Source organism: Leptidea sinapis, chromosome 26 (genome assembly GCF_905404315.1).
Source record: "Leptidea sinapis chromosome 26, ilLepSina1.1, whole genome shotgun sequence".
Lineage (NCBI taxonomy): Eukaryota > Metazoa > Arthropoda > Insecta > Lepidoptera > Pieridae > Leptidea > Leptidea sinapis.
In genome coordinates, this window is record NC_066290.1 from 7,544,131 (window position 1) to 7,567,550 (window position 23,420).

At 35.0% G+C, this 23,420-nt stretch overlaps 4 protein-coding genes across 5 annotated transcripts in view; 3 read left to right on the forward strand and 1 right to left on the reverse strand.

The window, feature by feature from the left end:
• LOC126972348 (L-threonine ammonia-lyase) overlaps window positions 1–2,586 on the reverse strand; it is a 31,423-nt gene extending 28,837 nt beyond the window's left edge. Inside the window, exon 1 of the mRNA XM_050819032.1 lies at window positions 2,469–2,586. Coding sequence (XP_050674989.1) covers window positions 2,469–2,495 — 27 coding nt within the window. The 5' untranslated portion in view covers window positions 2,496–2,586. The remainder of the gene's footprint in view (window positions 1–2,468) is intronic.
• The window catches only part of LOC126972325 (uncharacterized), a 768,748-nt gene that overhangs the window by 27,326 nt on the left and 718,002 nt on the right, over window positions 1–23,420 (forward strand). The window lies entirely within an intron of this gene.
• The window catches only part of LOC126972352 (L-threonine ammonia-lyase-like), a 27,405-nt gene continuing 3,985 nt past the window's right edge, over window positions 1–23,420 (forward strand). The window contains exons 1-8 of one of the 2 annotated variants that reach the window (XM_050819041.1): window positions 1–18; window positions 16,106–16,204; window positions 16,576–16,646; window positions 18,514–18,646; window positions 19,455–19,606; window positions 20,244–20,406; window positions 20,826–20,981; window positions 22,115–22,251. In XM_050819041.1, the coding sequence (XP_050674998.1) occupies window positions 16–18; window positions 16,106–16,204; window positions 16,576–16,646; window positions 18,514–18,646; window positions 19,455–19,606; window positions 20,244–20,406; window positions 20,826–20,981; window positions 22,115–22,251 (914 nt within the window). In that variant the 5' untranslated portion in view covers window positions 1–15. Of the gene's footprint in view, window positions 19–14,170; window positions 14,305–16,105; window positions 16,205–16,575; window positions 16,647–18,513; window positions 18,647–19,454; window positions 19,607–20,243; window positions 20,407–20,825; window positions 20,982–22,114; window positions 22,252–23,420 lie in introns of those variants that run through there. The other variant, XM_050819040.1, reaches the window with a different exon arrangement.
• Window positions 11,003–12,043, forward strand: LOC126972364 (DNA-directed RNA polymerase II subunit RPB3). The gene has a single exon (XM_050819062.1). The coding sequence runs from the start codon at window positions 11,173–11,175 to the stop codon at window positions 11,998–12,000; it is 828 nt and encodes a 275-aa protein (XP_050675019.1). The 5' UTR covers window positions 11,003–11,172; the 3' UTR covers window positions 12,001–12,043.

Consider the following 23,420-nt stretch of genomic DNA (forward strand, 5'->3'; position numbering starts at 1 on the left):
AATCTGGCCGGTCGTATGGTAAGTAAGAGAGAGAGTAAGTAAGAGAATTTTAATAGCTAAATTCCCTTTCGATATAGAAAGATAATCATTAAAGAACAAATTATAAGCTAATAAAGAATGCTTAAAGTGATTAAAAGTGATAGAGTATTGATTTAATTCATCTAGGGTAAAAATTATAATATTATAATCTATCGATAGTGCTTGACATTTTTCATCGAACGTCGATATTTTAGTTTTAATTATTATCAAATTTATTTTTATTTAGTTATTTCATTTTTATGGTATTTATATTTATGTTTAATAAGTTTATTGATCTTAAAATAGTTTATAAGTTTATTAACCTTTAGAATCCTTTTTATTATATTATTTGTACATGATGTGCAAAAAATTATTTAAAGCCTAAAAAAAAGGATAGACTTATTTGCATACTTTAGGGACTATAGTTCGTATAGGGCGTTTTATTTTGATTTGGTTTTGTAATACTGAGTGTAAGTATAGAATTTAAGAGTGTGAATACGATTAATACAATCTCCAAATGTTAAAATACTTAATTGTACTTACTACCAGTGTAATATAAAACATTTTTTGTCCTAATAAACGAGTTTTTATACATGTATATAAATGTTGTTGCATATAAAAATGTAAATTATCTGATTAATAAATATATTGTTATTTTTATAACCCGTGTGTTTTATGTTTATATTTTTATAACCACAGTGTAGTATAGTTAATTTGTTTTTACAAAAGACAATATCTACAAGTCTGCTAAGTAGGTAGGTAAATCTGTAATTAAGCCGTCTATAATACTAATTCTAGTAGCTTCATAAGATACATAATAGCTTTAAGGGTTAATGTATACACTTTTGTAATAAAGTCCCAGCCGTTGTTCAGGCATTATCTATAAATAAATTTAAATATTTTATAAAAAAATATGGCTCTGTCGTAAATCCTATTACTCCACAACTGAATATCTAAGTGATCCGACAGCCTGGGACTAGATTATGATTATTTTATAGCAATGGCAATGACAGTACAATATTGTAGGTATATTTTTTTTAAAAAGAGCACAAAAAAAGAATGCTTGTTTCCGAAGTGGTAGTAGTATCTAGTATATTAGAAATGACATCAAACAGAATTCTAAAGGAATCCATTTTGAGAAAATAAATGCCTTTTCTGCCTTTTTACGGCTTGGTAAATGCTTTTCGTAATCTACTAACTACTAGTCTTTTGATTTAATAAAAACGATTTTGTAGTTCAGTTATGTCAAGACATCATAATCATAGTACCTACCTAGTACCTACCTAAGACGTTGAGTATTTGACGTTTGAGTATTTTTGTAGCACTTCTTACATTGTATCTGAAATGATTTGTAAAAGGATGAAGCTGTAAAAGTTGATTTAAAAGAGTGGCAATGATTAACATGCCACTCTTTCTCATTTCCGGTATAAGTATCGGTAAATAAAGAAAAGTAAACTTTTACTTGTCATAAGTGTCATTTCCTTGACATACATGAATAAAGTGATTTTGATTTGATTTTGATTTGAATTGAAGCTTAGGATTGAGCGATTAGGAATAATAATATAACCCAAAAGTTAAAAAAATTTATAGCGATTACCATTGGCTCATGACTTGGCTAATCTTAACTTTAAAAAAAAAGAAACATTTAATTAATCAAAGTGCAATCTGCTATACAAAACTTATTTTAGTTACCTATTATGGAATAGACAAGTTGTACAATAATAATAATTATATATGTCCCAAATATTTTCATTTCGTCATAAGTTTATCGTAACTGACTTTGTGTTTTGTATTTAAAATGATAAACATGCCACGCTTGCGAAATAGTAAGTATGGAAGTTACGTTTAATATTGATTTTAAGACTTTGAATTATGACGAACTGTATAATATTTACCATAAACCAAAGAATATGTAATACCTAGTTACTTTATACATACAAACGTATTGACCTGAATTAGAAGCAATGATTTTCAAAATGCGAACCAATAGATATAAAAAAGTGTGTGTGTAGGCACATTATATATTCTTTGGTGTAGGGTTAAGTTAGGTACTGTACGCAGGCATGAACTTATCTATTTGGCGTAACAAAACAAAAGTTCTTAATAAATTTATTCCGCGTACTATTTTACTTTTGTGGAAAGAACAATATTGTAACTAAGACGATTTTTAATACGGCCAATGAAGATATCGATATATTATATATGGTTAAATTAAATTATCCATGGTAGATGTACCTACCTAAAGAGCCGTGCTTTAGCCGTGATTCCTGTAGTGTTACAAGAGATTGTGAGTACGTGCGGTCATAACATACCATCAGGTGACCCGTTTGGTCGTCTGGCCTTCTAGTCAAGAAAATAAACATTAAATAGGTACCTATGTACACCAATTCAAATGATTTATTTATATATATGGCACGTATCTAAGTATTTATAGAAGATAAGTATCTTACTGGCTGGAAGTTGACGTATCGTTCCATTTTGATTGTCTATGTTATTTTAAACTTCAAAAACGGTTATATGAGTTGACCAGTCACTGAGCTCGACACGTTTGTACTGAATCAGTTCAATGTTAAACACATTTTACGTACTCTGGGTACACACCTATCTAATGTAGTAAAATTGTTTTATAGCAATTACTTTTGAAATGCAAGTGTAATGACCATTTCAAAAGCTATAAGTGGTACTAATGTTCATAACTGTCAATATCACAATAATAAGTACCTACCTACTTAATATAATTACTAAGGTTTAATAAATAGGCGCCGAATACAGAACCTTAAGGCGAAGGGTAAACAGAAAACACGCAATCAAGGTGTTTTTAGACAAGTTTTGTGGTGAAAATATAGCATTTGGAGCTATGAACAGTCCTGTTACAGATACCCTTAAATCTTACTTGTAGGTTGCTAATGCTTGCTGTTGGTTAAAGTTAACACTCCAGAACTATTATGAACTACCAGTTTTCTTTGCAGTTAAACAAGTTTTTTCTCGGCATGATGCATTTGTTTAGTATACTACTCTCATAAAAGTTGTTTTTATAGCTTTTTTCTTTTTTTATGTAGGTACATTTATTCAGATTAGTAATCAATAGTGAGGATTGTAAGCAATTAAACTGTTTGCGCCTGTTAAAATGTTACATTTTCGACGCAAGAATTTTTAAAATATTGGCCTTGTTACATAGGAGCCGTGAACTCATATCGCTCAAGGTCGCCGGCATTTAGTGTCGCCTTAACAGAACAGATTGTTCTGTAGTCTGAGTACATAAGTAAGTTTCCAAATACAGGAACATTATTATTATTGTACTGTTTGGATTTGTTTTTACTCCTTACGAAATGGAGATAACATCCTAATTTTTTTTTACCCTATAAAAGTAAAATTTACACCATTTTATAACAATTTTAACCATTGATTTACTAGTGGTGGGTTCATAGTAGCCACCTAGGCGGGTACTACTGCGCCACCGTTACTACACGTTAAATTTCGTGAAGCAGTAAAATATTGAATATGATAATGAAGCGCGCCGTAGCTAGAAATATCTTGGCTTAGCTTAGTTATGTGACAAAGTGACCAGCGCAATTTGTCCATGCTGCTCATAATTTTGGGTTCTATCAAAAATCCTGATCAGCACTGCATTGTAATGGGCAGGCACTTACCATTTGGTAAAAGGCTTACTTGCTCGCCACATGTCTTAAAAAAACATTTACGTTACGAATTTATGTTTATGTTAAGTATATACCACCAAATATAATATTTAAGTACTCGCAAGTATAAATGCAATAAATGTTTGTCGTTTGAACCCCAATTTATTATGAAATGTTTATTTTTGTTGCTCTAATAAAATATTTTCTTCTCAAAAACTTTAATCGTTTCAAAACATGTTAAGATTTGTAGAATTTTTCAGCCGTAGCAATTAGGTTTTCCACGTTTTATTTGCCTTTTAGAGAGAAACTTATTATAAAAGTTCTATTCTTCAAAAAGAAATTACCTATATGTTTCACTTCTTAATGACAAAATTCAGATGTGCACTAACGAGGGGTCGGGAGAATGGATTTTGGGTTGTAACATAACCAAAAAATATTCAACACAAATATTCCAATGAAATCTAAAACAAGGAAGGAAAAAACACTTCAAAGAAAGTTAGTACTTACAGTAATAACTTAATCCTAGGCTTATTCGTTAGTCTTCATCTAGTTAACGTAATGATTAACCCTTTCAGACCTTTTTTTTTATTTTCGCTAATCGATCTGAAAAATACCTGCAACTAGGCTATTGTAAATAGATCTAAGGAAAAATAAATAAATAAATCCTGATTACAAGCTTTTCAAGAAAAACAGCCTTTTCTTTTTGTGTACACATCCATCCACATGAAAATATTAGTGTTAAGGGATGTTTAACTATAATGATAAAAACATTTATTTTACAACTTTTCATTAGGAAATACGAAGCAATATGAAATAACAAATATAAATAATAGTATTCTCTTTATAAAAATTAACAAAAAATTGCTTTTTCTTTGGGTAGATTTAACAAATTGCTATATTATATGTGTACAATTATGTACACCAGGTCTGAAAGGGTTAAAGTAATTTTTGCACTATAACGGACTCAACCAGATAATCTGCAGATTAAAAAGTCGAAATGTACTCCTAGATTCATGCCAATTCGGCTTTCAACCAGGTCATAGCACCACAACATCGGTTGTTAAAATCACCGATGACATGTGCCTTGGGACAAATAATAAGACTAGGACGGTCTTGCCTTAATTCCATTGAACGTCGAATGTTGGGAGGGCTGAGTTCTTAGAATATACCATATATACTCAGTATGTATCAGTTACTTATTTCTTTATTGTGGCTTATTTTTATTAGTTCTGTAAATTCTCCACCCTAATACATAGGCTGCGCTAAAAGTATCGAGAATGGAATATTTCCACTGTTCCTGTCATATTCAAATCTTTTTAATTGAAAACTCCTTGGTTTTAAAAATCGAATACCATTTATTTATTTAAAAAAAGATTCTGGGTCTTGTTACAAGGTCTTTTCAAACTTGTTTAATCGTTGAGAAAATGGAATTGACTCGAGAAAATTCTAGAGCGATGATTTATTATGACTTTCGAAGTGGTTTAACACAAAAACAGTGTGTTGACCGGATGATTTCTGCATTTGGTGATGAAGCCCCATTCAAAACCACAATTTATCGCTGGTTTGCTGAACTTCAACGTGGACATGTCAAGCTCAGTGATGATACCCGTGAAGGTCGTCCAAAAACTGCAGTCACCAAAGAATCGTTGATGCTGTGCGTAAGCTGATTGAGGAAGATCGGCATGTGACATACCGCAAAATTCAGGCAACTTTAGACATTGGCGTGAGTCAAATACAAATAATCTTGCATGAACAATTAGGTGTAAAAAAGTTGTTTTCCCGATGGATACCGCATTTGCTCTGTGAAGAGCAAAAAGCGGCTCGCGTTACTTGGTGCGTCAGAACTCTCGAAAGATTCCACGCAGGATCCTCAAATTCTGTAGTCAACATCGTATCAGGTGTCGAATCCTGGATATACGCGTACGAACCCGAAACAGAAAAACCAGTCACGAGTTTGGGTGTTCGAAAATGAGTTAAAGCCAACAAAAATTGTTCGTTCACGGAGTGTTGCAAAAAAAATGGTGGCCACGTTTGTCTCCAAAACCGGCCATGTTGCAACTATTCCTCTTGAGGGGCAAAGAACGGTTAATGCAGAATGGTATGCTAGCATTTGTTTGCCACAGGTCGTTTCTAAACTCCGAAAAGAGAACTGCAACCGCCGCATCATCCTCCATCACGACAATGCAAGTTCTCACACCGCGCACAGAACAAAAGAGTTTTTAGAGCAAGAAAACATAGAATTATTAGATCATCCGCCATACAGCCCCGACCTAAGCCCTAATGATTTCTATACTTTCCCTAAAATAAAGAATAAATTGCGTGGTCAGAGATTTTCATCACCTGAAGAAGCTGTGAACGCCTACAAAACGGCCATTTTGGAGACCCCAACTTCCGAATGGAATGGTTGCTTCAATGATTGGTTCCATCGTATGGAAAAATATGTCAAATTTCGCGGAGAATACTTCGAAAAGCAATAAATACATTTTTAAATAGTAATGTTGTGTCACTTCCTTGATGAGACAGAGACCCTCAAAGAGTTGTATAAGACGAGGAAGAAATCAACTTTACTTGAGTCAAGGCAAGCATTATCTTCAAATAAATTTAAATGTTTTATTAAAAAATGGCTCTGTCGTAAATCCTACTACTCCACAGCTGAATATCTAAGTGATCGGACAGCCTGGGTCTCGATTATGATTATTTTATAGCAATAGCAGTGACAGTCAATATTGTATATTTTTAGTAAAAAGTGTGCATAAAAATAATGCTGGGAGAGTTTCTTGCGCCGCTTCTTCTCTCTCAGAGATCATCTTCTGCGCCATTTGTTTCCGAAGCGGTAGAAGTGTCTAGTATATTAGAAATAACATCAAAAAGAATTCTAAAGGAATCAATTTTGAGAAAATAAATGCCTTTTATGCCTTTATACCAAGTCACGAGCGTTCTAATTCCGGTCACCTGTCGTATTCTGGAAAGGGTACAGACTCGTTACTCACCGAGGATAAACAAGACCACAATAACGCTATTTACGATTATCGTAGACTTCTGCTAGATATATGAGATAGGCAGTCGACCTATTATTTCAGATGGAGACTGATAAGGATTTTGAGGACGTCCGCACCTGCACCTGTGTCTACAGATCCTATAGTGCAAATGCAGATCATGCGAATCGTGTAATGAACCACATGAATTAGTAAGCAGTTGAAAACGTGGTTGCTAAAAATGCCTCTCTGTAATCGTGGACTAGCAAACTACAACGGGCTCAGTGTCAATTGGATGCACTAGGACTCTAAAAAAAATATCTGACTAGATATTTTTTTTATCATAATTAAGACTTAGAGGAGGACTTGGAGAAATTTTAAGAAATAAGGATTATGTTATGTAGATTTTAAATAATGAGTACTTAAAAGTTGGACTCCTTATTATTATTATTATTTGAAGAGGGTGGCTATTTCCTAGTCCTAAAGATTCCTAGTAACACCGCGTCCAAAATTTAACTATTGTGTTCGCCACTCATACTAAAGCTCGTTGTCAAGCCCTGCCGCCTTTACGAACCGCAGTAGTTCCTTGACGCGAGTGTTGCAAACACTATCTGGTGGCACAAAGTAGTCGCCAAAGATTGTGTTACGCTTATGCATTAGTGGGCCGCAGTCGCAGAGTAGATGAATAGGCGTTTCATCATCCTCAAGGCAGAACCTGCAAGTTTTGTCGCTTTTGATGCCGACCACACTGAGGTGCTTGTTTAGGCGACAGTGCCCGGTTAGCATCCTAGTGAGTGTGCATAGATTTTTCCTGTTCAAACATAGGGCTTCATTCGCATAGCTGCTGTTGCCCTGAATGCCCTTATCAGTGCTTTAGAGTGGTTTAAACCTGAAAAGTTGTTTCAGCGTTTAAGTGCTTCTTATTGGTTACTCAGGGTGTGTCGGATGGCGCTCCTAGGCAGTCCAAGCATTGGGTTCTGGACCATATTGGACTGCTTTAGCCCCAGCTCTTGCGAGCTCATCGGCCATTTCATTGCCTATGATTCCGGCATGCCCTGGGACCCATCTGTTTTTCATGCCTAATGAATTCAGGCATTCAACGCAGTTATTGACTAACTTAGACGACGTCAAGTCAGCGTCTAAAGCCAACAATGCTGCCTGACTATCAGAGTGAATGTATATGTTATGATTGAAGTAGCCTTTTTGGATATTGGTTTCCGCGCATTCCAGGATGGCGTACACCTGTGCTTGAAATATGGAGGTAAATCTTCCCAGGTTTGTGCTGGATTTAAGCCTGGGACGTTCTCCATAGACCCCACAGCCAACTTTATTTTCCATTATGGACCCATCGGTGAACCACATGAGGCTCCCGTCCTTCCACGTGACTTTGTTGTTCATCCAGTCGTCCTTGGAGGGTAGTTCCACGATATAGTGTTTAACAGAGATTAATTGTGGAATCATCTGATCAGGTAACATGCCTAATATGTGGTCTCGCAGAACTGAGTCCTCTAAAGTCCTAAGCGTTTGCGACATCCAGTTACATGAACCCCCCTGGGTGATTGCCCTCAGCATGCTTGCCTTCGCCTCTTGCTGTATGAACAGTGGAAGAATCGGTAGGTTTAGCATTGCTTCAATGGCCGCACCAGGAGTAGACGTCACGGTTATCAACATACAGGCAAGTCTCTGCAGGCTATTTAGTCTGTCTGCAGCTGTTGTTTTCTGGCTGGCTTTGTTCCACCAGACAATGAAGGCGTATGTGATTGTTGGTCTCACAATTGCTGTGAATAGCCATATATATATATCTTTGGGCGCATTCCCCAATCTCTCCCTACCAGAAGTCGACATACACCCAAGGTTGTTTTGGCCTTTTTCACGGCTTCGTCGATGTGAGAATTCCATTTGAGATTCTGGTCGAATGTGACTCCCAGATACTTAACCTCAGCTGAGAATTCTAAAGTAGAGCCGTTCAAGGTTCAGTTCAGTTTCCGACTTCAGTTTGTTAAGTGTCCGTTTCCTAGTGAATGGCGCAATAACAGTCTTTCCTGCGTTGACTGACAGTTTGTTGGCTGTACACCACTGTGAGATGGTGTTTAGCGACTTTTGCAATATAGAGCTTAGTAGGCTTTGGCAGGAACCTCTGACGATAATAACTAGGTCGTCTGCGTCCCCTAGTGCATCAATCCTGAGTTCTGCCAGCTTACTAAGTAGTTCGTCTACTGCTAGTGTCCATAGAAGTGGCGAAAGAACGCTACCTTGTGGGCAACCTCGCGTAGTGTATAGCTCCAGTGATGTCCCATGGAGGGAGATTAGAGCTTTGCGATTTGAGAACATTTTTGTTAATTAGTCCCTTCTGGACTACTTAACATGATATCTGTTATGAAATCGTTAACATTGAACGTGATTAAATTTGTTTTAAAGTTTCTAATTTATTTTGTGTTAAAAATTTTTTATTTTAAGGCTTGCGTTATCATCGACAAAAATTTAATTATAAATTTCTTCTTCAATAAAAAGAAAAATATATAAGAAGATATTTCAATTGAATAAGTTATTTGTCGGCTAAATAGTAATAACGTATTATATAAATCAAAACATATTTTACAACTATTTCTACACAAATAAAAAGATCTTATGTGTACGTTACATAAGAACAAATTTCAATTAAATTATTATTTAAAAAATTACGGTTTTAAGTCTACGGTTAAATTCATCTCAGAATTATGGTTAACCTCGTGCTTAATAATAGGATTTTAAATAATGCAGTTGCCTTACGAGGAACCCGATGAGGAATATTGATGTCAAACAAACTCAAGAGAGCAGGACTCTCAATTTTACTGTTAAATTATGTTTAATTATTTTGTACAGAAAAATCATATTCAAGTATAAACGGCGAGATTTTAATTATAGAATTTCAAAATGACGCAGACGATCGTATAGAGATCAAGTCTCGTACGTCGGGCGTACGGTAAGTGAGGTAGCGGATTATTTTCTTTTGAAGCCTTTCATTCCTGTCACTGTGGATATCAGGGCACCCCATACTTGGGAACAGTATTCCAACTTAGATCTCACAAAGCTATTAAAAACGACTCCTCTTTTAGATTTTTTTCTAAAACCTTTGGTGTTTCTGATTACAAATCCTAGAGACTCAGAGGCTGATGCAAGGATGTTGTCATTATTATTTATTATTAATTAAGTTTAGAATCAAGTGTTACTCCCAAATTGCGTATGCTATGGACTTTAGTGATTCTTTCGTTTAGGATACTGTATTGACTACAAAAAAATGCTATATGAAATCATTTGTTTGCATTGAGCTGCATGTTATTGATTGTACACCACTGAATTAAACGATCGACGTCACTTTGGAGTAGCAGAGCATCTGCAGGGTTACTAATCACTCATAAGAAAGAAATTGCCGAGATCATCGGCAAATAAATATACTTTTAATATTGAAATATATTTATTATACTGTTAATGAAGAGGTTGAGAAATAACATCCCGAGCACTGATCCTTGAGGAACTCCAGATGTTGCAAGGTAAAGTTTTGACCTAAATCCATTAATAAGTGTTGGGTCGCTTACAATGATAAGTTTCATACCAGTTTAACAGTGTATCTGATATCCAAAATTTTTGTGTTATTAGCAAGTTGTGGTTAACTATCAAAAGCCTTTGAAAAGTCTGTGCATATTGCATCTGCCTGCTGATTGTAGCTGTAGATATCAGTATATCGTATATATTTAAAACTCCATAAAAGGGATATCTTGTTAATCTTTAAAATATTTTTTTTAAATACATCACTTAAAAAAATTGCGAACTATGCTTTAAAACGTCATAAGCCAAAATGCATACTAATACATCCGTGTAGTAGATTCATATTGCGTTATTCTAACGATAATCGGCAAATTGTAAAACAACCCGTCACTATTCAACTTTTTAACAAATTATATCTTAAATCGTGATAAAGTTATTAATAAAATTATACTTGTAAGAACATTTATAGTCCTTAATGTTAAACATCACAATCTCGAAGAATGTTCACGAAATTATACAATATTCTATAAAATTGAAGATTGGTAATGACCAATGAAAGGCAAAATTTGGCTGTATAATTATGCATAATATGAGAGCATACTACAAGTATATATTATTATCACTACATACATACTTTTCATAAAGCATTAACAATATTGCAATCAGAACAATAATTGACATTCAAAATAACAGAAATATGTTATGGGTAAATATGGGAGAAGATGGCCCTAGGCTGCCGAAATTAGAATACTTCAGCTCGAGCTGTCTATTGTGGTTGGATCAAAAAAAAGTTAAGTGTCAACTGTCAACGTAATCAGTTATGTCACATAAGTCAGTTCAGTTGACACTTGACGAAGTACAAGCCGAAAATATATTGCATTATTTTGTTTTGGTAATAAATTTACCTATAGGCTATAAGTTGTTTTATATTTAAAGTAAGACGGAATTGTTTTTAATTGTATGTTAGATATCAATTTTTATTAAAACAGAAGTTGTGGGCTTAACATAATTTCAAGATGCCGTATGCCAACCAACCCTCCGTCCACATAACTGAACTAACTGATGACAATGTAAAGTTTGTAGTAGAAGATACCGAATTAAGTGTAGCAAACAGCATGCGACGTGTTTTTATAGCTGAAACTCCGACAATGGCGATCGACTGGGTGCAGTTAGAGGCAAATTCCACTGTTTTAAGTGACGAATTCTTAGCTCACCGCATTGGCCTTATTCCGCTCATATCTGATGATGTTGTTGACAAAATAAGATACTCAAGAGATTGTATGTGTGCCGACTTCTGTACAGATTGCAGTGTGGAGTTCACATTAGATGTTAAATGTACAGATGAACAAACACGCCATGTAACAACTGCTGATCTCAAGTCTAGCGATCCTAGAGTAGTGCCTGTAACTTCACGCCATCGAGACGAGGACCAGGCTGATTATGGTGAAATGGATGAAATTTTAATTATTAAACTCAGGAAAGGACAGGAATTAAAGTTGCGGGCTTATGCCAAGAAAGGTTTTGGAAAGGAACATGCAAAGTGGAATCCTACTGCTGGCGTTTGTTTTGAATATGATCCAGACAATATTATGAAGCATACATTATATCCGAAACCTGATGAATGGCCTAAAAGTGAACACACAGAACTTGATGAAGACCAGTATGAAGGAGAGTTCAATTGGGAAGCAAAACCCAATAAATTCTACTACAATGTTGAATCATCGGGAGCGCTGAAACCTGAAAATATTGTGCTAATGGGAATAGTTGTATTGAAGAATAAGTTATTAAATCTTCAAGTACAGTTAGCACAAGAAGCACAGAATGATGCATTAGCAATAAATTAATAATATGATAAGTTTTATAATAAATACTTTATAAGTCAGGATATATTATTATTTTATTGATTCTCTAGTCTAAACAAAGTACTTTTAACCAACAATATATTATATCCACTCAAAAAATCTTTTCTGGTTGAATTACATCTATAGCTTGTGAATATATTATTACTGTTATCTATGATTACTTGATAACATTGTGATACAAGTATATTCCTGTATTAACATTTTAATTTTGTTTTGTGTAGTTAAATTTGAAAATCTGTCATTGATTATAAAGAGATATTGTGCACCCTCTTATAAGTTTGACCTGATAAGGAGATGCACAAGACCAGAGATGAGAATAATTCTCCATATGTTGCTGGCCTTATAGATGAGGTCATCAATAGAGTGAGACAGCGCAAACCCAGCTTCTTTGGAGACAAAATGGCTTTGCTAGATAACCGTTTTTTAAAGTGTCTAAAGGCAAACTTGAGCCATCTGGGTATTAAATTAATGTAATTTAAATCCATTCTGCGATGTTCCCAAGACTTGATAGAAGAAACAAGTTTCTGCCTGCACAACTCTATATTCTTATATTCTCTTATATCTATATATTCTCTTGTCTAAACAAAGTATTGCTGGTGGACCACTTGCAAGAACTTTTGGGAAGCCCAAATGATGAGGTTGCCATGAGTATGTATTTATTGGTACAGTTCAGTAAAAGATGAACTCGGAGACTATAATATATGTACGGAAAACGACTGAAATATTTAAAAAATAAGAATTTTCCCTCACCCAACGTACAAATAGTCTACGTAAGTTAAAATATACATCTCTGTAAAGATCAGGTAAAGGTGTTCATGGATTGTTACAAATAGTCCTTAAGGAATAGTTTGTACTTATTGGTAAAAACTTGACTACATTATATTGGGAAACTTACAATGATAACGCATGCCAAAGACTAGGATTACGGAATGGAAAGGTATGCGCCACTAATCCAAGTATGCTAAGTAACTCTGGACAGTCGATCTTTCTGTTCGGTATACTGCAATACAAATACACCAAATCTGCTGTACGACGCCTCTCCTGAAGCGGCAACAGATGAATTTTTTACAATTGTTAAAGTACTCGAGTGAAAACGTTCCGGCTCGGCGTTGAAGTTATTTCACAAACTTTTTTTGTATCCTTTCTATACGGTCAACGTAGACGATATATTGGGGATTCCATACTTTTAAACCGTATTTGTGGTCGCTCCCTACATAATATGCACTGTACAGAATTTTAATGGTTTAATATAACTGAACTACGATGACATTCTGAATATGAAACCTAACTCCTTCAATGTTCTCTTTATAATAATACTATTATTATTACATATATTAATAGTTTTGAGTCGAAGAAGAAGGTATGAGTTTTTAGTAAATTTAATTGTGGATAATTGAGGACCATTTACGTGTAATTGAACAGAAGCATTTACTAGCTAATTTTCAATATAAGCTAAGTCGCTTGGAAGATATTACGGATCGTGTATGTTTTGATGGGACATAAAATTTTCATATCATCAGCTTATAGTAGAATTCTTGAAAAATTAAAACATTGAGATTTGTCATTAACAAAGATATCGAAAGGAAGAGGCCCTAAAAGAGATCCCTGAGGAACACCTGAGCAAAAGTAAAACCATTAAGAACAACCGCTTGACATCTATTCTGCACATACGACAAAGCCATCTGAACTAGTTCCCGCGAATACCAGCTCGGCTCAGTTTTTGGTGATGAGGTTATGGTCGATTGTATCAAAACATTTGCTGCAGTCAGTGTAAATAACGTCAACTTGCGCAGGCTACGATATGCGTTTTGTTAAAAACTCGGTACAGACTAGCAGTATAGACGTGGTGGACCTAACCTTTAGAAAACATTGTACATTGCAGAAAGTGTGCTTAAGCGAGTAATACAATTGGTCACATAATTTTTTTTCTAGAATCTTTGCAAAGGTGCACAACTTAGAAATAGGTCGTTTTGTATTTGGTCCTTATCTTTTTAATATTACGTCTATGGTTACAACATAGTACACCTACATTCAATAAAAATAGAACGTAGATAGAATATTCTACAACCCGACAAACTGTAGACTGTAACTGCTAAAAACTCTAATAAATTATGTCAATAAATAGCAAGTCATGATCTGACAAAAGGGACATGGATATCATTCAAAATTTCATCAGTTGACAGCCATACTATATAATAGTAAAAATAAAATATTGTGCATTGATTTGGCACCAAAATTACGAACAACTTAATCAATAAGATATCCAGAAATCCAAAATATCAAATGGTACGAGGATGTTAATTTATCTATTTTTCTACATACATACCCATATACGTAGATACACCATTTTCTAAAGTAATCTTGTTACTTATATATGTAGATATATATTGTATAATAAATATTAAATATAGTGCAAGTAAAAAAAAACTGGTAATTTAGGAGTACAGTTTGATGGTAAGCTAAGGCTCGAAGATCACATTATTGAAATAATTAGAAAATGTTATTATAGATTAAAAGTTCTTTACCCAATTCGTACATAATTATATATGTGAAGATATTCGTCTACATCTATGTGACTCGCTTATTTTATCAAAACTTAATTACGGTCATACAATGTGTGCAAATACAGTGCAATGATTGAGGGATGTTTGCTAGCTAGTACAAAGCAATACAAAGTTACTCATTCAGCGAGTACAAAATGCTTGCGCTAGGTTTTGATTTCCAATACCTCGAAGAGCTCAGTGCCACGTTATTGAATAATTTATTTATTTATTCAAGGTCCACCAACACAGAATACACAAGACAATTATTCATAAGATTGTAACATAAATTTCAAAAATCGTGTTCCTGCAATTACAGGTGAACACATCATGCACATAAACATACAAACAATTTAGGTCTTTATTATATAAAAGTAAATTGAAGTCCTATAACGCTAACATGTCAAAACAATATAAAAAGATAAATTAATTCCACAAATCATTACAAGCTACAATACAGTCACTTCAATATAATCACTAAAATACAATATATTTTGTCAATGCGTTTTTTATTATAAATTATGTCATTACTTTTTACTAATCAGTGTCAGGTTTCTCTTAAATTGTGCTACTGTATCTCCAAAAACATCTATAGATCGCTTGTTTGAAATTATAGTGTTGTAGTGACGTAACAGCCTATTCAGTGGGGAGTTAAATCCGAGATTAGTTTGCTCGATCAGGTATAAACGGTTTAAATTTTCCAGTTGAGGTGCCCTAGTTGGCATGTGAATATTTATCATGCTCAATAGCTGCGGGCAATCCAACATCCCATTGATATTATAGAAAAATATCTGTTCATGGATTTATAACGCCGATCACTGCACTTTGCCTCTACTCTCTTTGGTATAACTACAAAACAACTACTTTTTAACCATTATGAATAAATCAGATTTTCATAATGAAACTTTAGATAGTATGCCCAAACAAGTTATTGGCGACCGTAAAAATCTGTAATCTAATCCCACTTCTGGCTCGATTGGGCTCTTCAATAAAATGCCAAAGTCCAACAAATTATATAATATACTAGCTGACCCGGCAAACATTGTTTTGCCATATAAAGTATAATTCACGCGATAGTTTTATAAGTAATAAAATATTGCCTATATTATAGCCTGTACATCATTTTGTTCTATTATCAATAGTTTTTGCAGCGCACGCAAAAATAGGTTTTCGATTTTACACCTTGTGTTACAAAATAGCAATTTTATTACGGATCCCTAATTTTGAAAAAAAAAAAAACATAGCCTATAGCCTTCCTCGATAAATGGACTACCCAACACTGAAACAATCATTCAAATCGGACCAGTAGTACCAGAGATTAATTTATATATGTATGTATAATACTCACCTTTTATGAGTTAAAATATGTTATAGATTGTATTTAGTATATGGTCGTCCGACGTATAGCGTGCCATGCGGCTAAGTGAGGTGTCAATTGTCATCACCGCTCGTACGGCTCGGTAGCGCCAAGCTAGCAAGCTCCTTTGCATAATGTAGCAATATTTCTCCGAACAGAGTAATTATCATTTTTGTTCTCATATTTACAGGAGGCGTTTGATGACGACAAACCACATATTCTAAGTTTCAACGAAATAAAATACGCAGCAGAGAGAATCGAGGATGGCATAATACATACTCCACTTTGTGTATGTTTTAATTTTACGTATTTAACTAATTCTCGTATATCTTATTCATCGAAATTTATGAGCTGATATATATAATATACTTAGCTACCGCCATTTTTTTCCGAAGTGTTGTAGCGCTATTAATTTAATAAATCTAAAGGCAAATCTATGTCTTTTACTTAATGCAACAATAAGCTGGCTAAACATATACAAGACTTGATATGATTGTTGTTGTTAGAAGCGTGTGGCACAGAAGGTAGAGCCGTTGATACTCACCAATGTGCCACCGGGTCGATCCTAACCAGCTACGTACCATTAATACTAACAATTACATTGAATGAGTTGATGGGAGGATGGCATTACAATTACTTAGTCGGTGTTCCATGTTCCAGGAAGCAAAAATAAGCAAATATATGGATTACAACATTTATTTAAAGTGCGAGAATTTACAGTACACTGGAAGGTATGTTTAAATTCTTACCAATATAATTTTATAACGAATCGTTTAGGAAGGTACATCAGTGAATATTATATGTAAGTATAAGGAACCTATGGCTATTCTAAAAATTTCAATGTCTCAACTTGTTATGTTTAAGCCTAGTCCATACAGAAGTCTAAAATGTAAAATGGCGGATTTTAGGTACCTACTCGCAATCAAGGCTTGGAGCCGGTTAAAATTTTTCGATTTGTATCTAATTTGTATTACTTCGTTCAGAATGTGAATGGGAGTCGTTTTATAAATTTTACTAAGCGGTTATTATCCTCATGAGTCAAAATGAAACTAGCACAATAACATAAAGCAGCTTTATTGCACTCGATCCCTAAAAAAGGTGTACAGTCTCATCAGTCCAACTACCTTCCCATTGCCGCCATTTTCTCCATAGTTATTTATTCCATTATCAATTACCAGTTCTTAGTAGTAGATACTGAGAGGAACACCAGCTGATCAACGGTTGCCAGTACATTTTTCGCTAAAGTCTTGTTTATCTCCCTCATAAATGGCTGCAAGTGGTTGAGTCGAATGAAAAGAGGCATCAGCGGTGATTCTACACAATGCGAAAGCCTTCGATCGAGTGTGGCATAAAGCGTTTATAGCAAAGCTGCCATCCTGTGTTCTTCTCGATGCCAAAGTAAATTGACCCATTATGGATGTTTTACTTAGACTGATCCAAGAATCAAGGTTGTTATCGACATTGCGCGCTCCCATAAACCTAGTGTCCCGTAAGGCTGCGTGCTATCCTCCGGCGTATCAATAATATTCTGCCAATCAGCGGTATTCATTGCTATGAAGACGACAGCACAGGGTATGCTATTCACATCGGCCAAGCTCTCTGCGTATTTCACGAGATACACATACATACTACAAAGCTGTGGAATGAACTTCATTGTGCGGGGTTTCCGGGACGATACGACCTGGGTACCTTCAAAAAAAGCGCGTTCACCTTCCTTAAGGCGAAGGGTAAACAGAAAACATGCAAACAAGGTGTTTTAAGAAAAGTTTTGTGGTGAAAATATAGGATTTGGAGCTATGAACACTACTTTATCCTGTTACACTTAAGTCTTACTTGTAGGTTGCTAATGCTTATTGTTGGCTAAAGTTAGCACTCCAGAACTACTAGTTTTCTTTGCAGTTAAACAAGTTTTTTGTCGGCATCATGCATTTGTTTAGTATACTACTATCATAAAAGTTGTTCTTATAGATTTAACTTTTTTATGTAAGTACATTTATTCAGATTAGTAATCAATAATGAGGATTGTAAGCAATTAAGCAGTTTGCGCCTCTAAAAATGTTACATTTTCGACCCAAGAATTTTGAAAATATTGGCTTTGTTACAAAGGAGCCGTGAACTCAAGGTCGCCGGCATTTAGTGTCGCCTTAAAGGCCGTCAACGCTCCTGTGATTCCTCTGGTGTTGCAAGAGATTGTGCGCGGCGGTGATCACTTAACAACAGGTGACCCGTAGGCTCGTTTGTGCTCCTATTCCATAAAAAAAATAGCGTTGTTTGAGAATAAGGACAAACTTGTGTCTAAAAATCGAAACTTTGCTAGCCAAAGTTTTTGCTTAGGTCAACCCTAAGCAGACACAAGTTTGTGCGTTCACTTGCAATAGAAGGTCAAATTCGCCTCTAAAAAGCTTGGTGAACTGAACAAGCCGAGATAGCACTTCAAACAACAGCCTGCAAACAGCAAACAGCTTCTTTCATTTAACCGCATGCAACGAAGTGCGGCTGATATGTTATTATGTACGTAGTATGATAATTGATACCAATATGGATTATTTTCTTTAGTATCGGCTTATATACTGTCTTTTTCGATTGATAATATTTTAGTTGCGCTGAACGTGGTATCAGGAATTATATGATGGCGAAGCTTGACGAAGTATCTGGGAGGGGAGTAATTGTGCCCTCAAATGGCAATATGGCTGTTGCAACGGCCTACCATGGAGGGATATTGGGGTTGCCTGTAAGTATTTTAATTGAAAAGAAGCGCGAAGAAATCACTCGATTACCTCAGTTTAGCCTAAGGCCCGGCATTAAAAATAAGAGAAGCAACGACAGTACTGAAAGCTTTTGAGGAAGGACATGACGTCATATTTGTTTATTGAATTTATAAGCATAGGTATTATACATTACACATGTGTGTATGTGTGAGTACATTTCTTATGGACAAAAATAAGACAAAAATAAATTTTAGGTAGGTACCCTTAGATTTAATTCTGTGATGTTTCGCATTTTATTCCTCAAAAGAAATTGTTTTCTAATTAAGTTTTTGTCGAGGTTACTATTGTGTTAATAAAAGGGCCATTTCGTTCCTATTAAACGTAAAGTAGTACAGTAAAAGTAAAGTAAAGTAAGTACTTATTATTGACAAAACTAAAATATTTTGGAATTGAGATCAGGAGAACCCAGATTCCCACAATTATTCCATTGGTTTATCAATTCTTTTTAGGATCTTCTTAACTTTTAAAGAAACGTAAATAGAGGAATTTCCAAGACGTAATAGATACGATAAAAACACAACTAGAGTATGTTACACTACTGGTGTAGAAACAATCGATTGTCCTTTATTAATTGAAAAACGTGAAGGTAGTTTTCTAGAATACTATTGCCAGTTCTAACACCGCTATTGAAAATTGAGACAGGCAACGCTTCTGTGATACCTTTTATCTTTTGTGGAAGAGTGGCGATGAGTATTTGTTCTCATAATCTATAAAAAAACAACAATTATTTGAAATCTCAAAAGATTACTTAACTTTTTTCTAATAAATCAGGTAACAGTGGTGTTGCCAGAAAGTGCCCCGGCTGCGCACGCACATCGCTGCTCCGAATATGGCGCAGATATTGTTCTCCACGGAAATAATGTTGAAGACGCGACAAACTTTGCCAAAAAGTCGGCTAAAGAGAGTCAGCAGTTTTTGATAACGTAAGTGTATTTACTTATCTTTATATATACATACGTTGGTGCCCACAGACAGAAGAATTATATGCATATTATACGTGTGTATTTTAGAGATCGCTTCCTAAACGTCTAGACTGTTTTTGATGAATTTTGTGTGTTCCATTGAATTCGAGAATTTTTTTTTACAATTCAGTTCACTGGAAAATTATTTTAAATTTAATAATAATGTTTTAAATGAAATACTTAATCAAAAACTATATTTCAAAAATACATAGTTGACCTGTCGTCAGAAAGAGAAAAATAAAACATATTTGGTGAAGGTAGAACTGAACCACAGATCACTATAATAAGTAGCTACGGACTGAACCACATTATAGTATTAGAACAGTACTTTAACTGTATGCTAGAGTGCCCGAATCGACGCAAGCACACATACACACGGCCGCTAAGCAATCTTGGGATGACAAAACAATAAACATTTGAGTGCCACGCCGTACCGCGCCGCTGAGACTGATGGCTGCCCCATTTAAAATCGGCAATCGGCAATCTTTTTGTATGTACCAACCCTAGCGCTCCGCCGCGACGTAGGTATAAATTTCAAGGAGACCACTGACTTACCCTATTGTTCTATATAAATTGTGACTGAACTATTATATTTCAGTTCAGACGATCCTCTTGTGATGGCGGGCCTGGGAACTGTGGGGATGGAGATCATAACACAGCTTCCAGAAACAGATGCGGTGATTGTCCCCGTGGCGGCGGGGGGGTTGTTGGCGTCCGTGCTCATCGCTTGCAAGAAGCTTAAATGCACCTGTCTTGTTTATGTGAGTTCATTCAAAAAGTGTGTAAGTGAAGAGCTAATGGTATAAACCACTATAGAACGAATTTCTAACTATAATAAAATAAAACCTTTTAAATTATCATTTTAAACACACTTGCTCGTAAATTAAGCCATATATCGTACTTAGGGCCATAATCCGAACTATAACACACACGTGCAAAATAATATTACACACTAGTGCGTAATAGAATTATCCATATGCATGCATTCACACATTCGTTAGATTCTTTACTCCATCAGACTAAGTTTAAGCAATCAACTACATAAGACAAACGCTTGTTTTTTATCATTCAAGATTTTTCAAAGAGCATGATTAGGTATAATCAACTCGTATCTAGACTTCGAGCTATTGCTACGTACCTACCTACCTATGTCGTTAAAAATAATGCTCTTTCTTGTCAGGGAGCAGAATGTGCGAAAGTACCAAAGATGATGAAGGCTCTGCAAGCTGGACATCCGATTATAGTTCCAACCACGCCCAACCTGGCGCAGAACCTTAATGCGGCTATCGTAGGATCGAATGCATTTGCTAGTCTGAAAGGTCGTCTGGACAGAATGGTAATATTTCAATAATATTTTAGGATCAATGTAAATTTAAGTGCTTAAATTGTAATTGGTAATGAATACAATATATTATAATATACTTAGAGAACAACTGACAACAAAAGAGAGACGTAGCTACATTGAACTTTATATTAATAGTGGGAGGGTTTTACCAGTGCACCGGATGCCGGCTAGATTATCGGTACCACAACGCCTCCTGTTTCCGCCGTGAAGCAGTAATGTGTAAGCATTACTGTGTTTCGGTCTAAAGGGCGCCGTAACTAGTGAAATTACTGGGCAAATGAGACTTAACATCGTATGTCTCAAGGTTACGAACGCAACTGTGGTGTCACTCAGAATTTTTTGGTTTTTCAAGAATCTTGAGCGGCACTGCAATGCAATGGGCAGGGCGTATCAATTACCATCAGCTGAACGTCCTGCTCGTCTCATCCCTTATTTTCATAAAAAAAAGTTGTAATCATTAAGGTCGCATTTTGCAGGTATGATGCCCGAAATGTCCATGAAAACATAGAAGCAACCTTACTTCATTAATTGGTCAAACTTATTTTCTTATTATATTATAATTATTATTACTTAACAGTAATCTTTATAATATGGAAGGTCAAACGATAGGTCACCTGATGGTAAGTGATCACCACAGCCCATAATGTCTAGCAGCAGCTGAGGAATCGCAGGAGTGTTGTCGACTTTTTAGGCAGGTAAACATATTTTATTATGGTGTCCATATTTTATCGTTATGGGAACACTTCGAATTATGTTGTGTTGCATGGAATTTCATTCCATAATTTGGATGAACGTGGCAAAAAGTTCCCTGAAAACCGCACTATACACATCCAAATGATGAAGAAAATTTATAAGTTCATAGTCTGTGGTCTAACCTAATGCTGGAGTTTGGCAACCGGAATCTAAGGGACGGGGCTAAACATATCATCGGCAACGATATATTTTTCCCGCCCTGTGACCGCCACGTTCCCGTCCTGCCTTGTCTACGTGACATTTTAATTTTGTGTGAAACGATATTCCAAAACATCCCGTCCGTATAAAAACCCGTCACTATGCAGCTAACCACAAAGTACCCGAATTCCTAAATGTTGTGGTCTAAAGAAATTGTTCTCTCATTTTTACAGCTAGTGGTCGATGAGTCATATATTGCGAAAGCCATTATAACTATGCTGGAACGTGAACGCTTAGTAGCTGATGGTGCTGGGGTTTGTGCTCTAGCTGCCGTAATGCAAGGGCTGGTACCAGAATTAAGAGGAAAGCGGTAAGCATACGCATAACCTTACAAACGTTGTATTAAGCATCATAGTTACTTATAAATATTTTAATGTTATCTCAAGTACACACTTACAATATCTAGAATATAGAACAGATGTTCCAATTACCTATATCATTTGGCTGTTTGCTGAAAAATAAGTCCAAATTTAGAATATAATAATTAATCAATTAAGATTATTTAGACTTTAATAAATGAAAAAAAATACACGTATTTTTTTTAACTTACAAGAGGTACCTAATCGTTAAACCGTGGTAACCCTAACAAAAATAAAAAGATGAAAATAACCTAATAAAAAAGTTTTCAATACACTTGCTCGTAAAGTGAGCCTTATTACATCGTGCTTAGGGCCAATAACCGAACACACGCGTGCAAAATAATATTACACACTAGTGCGTAACATAATTAACAAAGTTAAGTTAATACCTAACTGCAAATTATATTATGAAAGTAACCAGAGCATTCTCAATTTAACCGGGTAATACAGTTTTGTGTAACAACAGAAAAAAAACGATATTTAAAAAAGCCGACTTCAAAAACAGGAAAGTAGGTATCAAATAACAAAAAATTTAATTTAATACGCCTCTTAGGCAAGTCTTTACCTTGAATATTAAATAAAATACTATTATTTATTTGTGCTACCTATTAATAGGTTTTAAGTCGGTGCCGGTACTTACTGTAATTATTAAGGCCACGCGTGTCTGTCCGCTTGGGTTGTTTTTTTCTAGACGAAGCTATCCCCCTTAAAGTCACGTGTGGCGAGTGTAGGTACGTCCTACTATATTACATTTGGCTTGGCACCGACTTCAAAGCTTTCAATATGTAGCACATGCAAATAATACACTGGCCTTCAAAAGTAAGTATCACACTTTTAAAATTGGGATAACGTTTTAAGTTCACAAGATATACTTTCGAAATAAAAAGGACTTCACAGATAATTTAATTTCGTACATAAAAACTTTATAGTCGGTAACCTTCTTTTAAGAATTGGCTGAAAAAAACTTCAAAAACAAAACCATTCCTTTTTCAAAGTGGACGTTTCCGAATTACAGTTTTACAATTCACATTTTTCTCTCTGTTTTAAATTTTTTCAAGATCGATCGATCGGTCTTGTTTTAAAAATTTATGCTAAAAAGCACATAACATTTATTTATCAT

Excerpts from the sequence above, each read along its gene's own strand:
- LOC126972364 (XM_050819062.1), top strand. The coding sequence starts at position 11,173 with ATGCCGTATGCCAACCAACCCTCCGTCCACATAACTGAACTAACTGAT.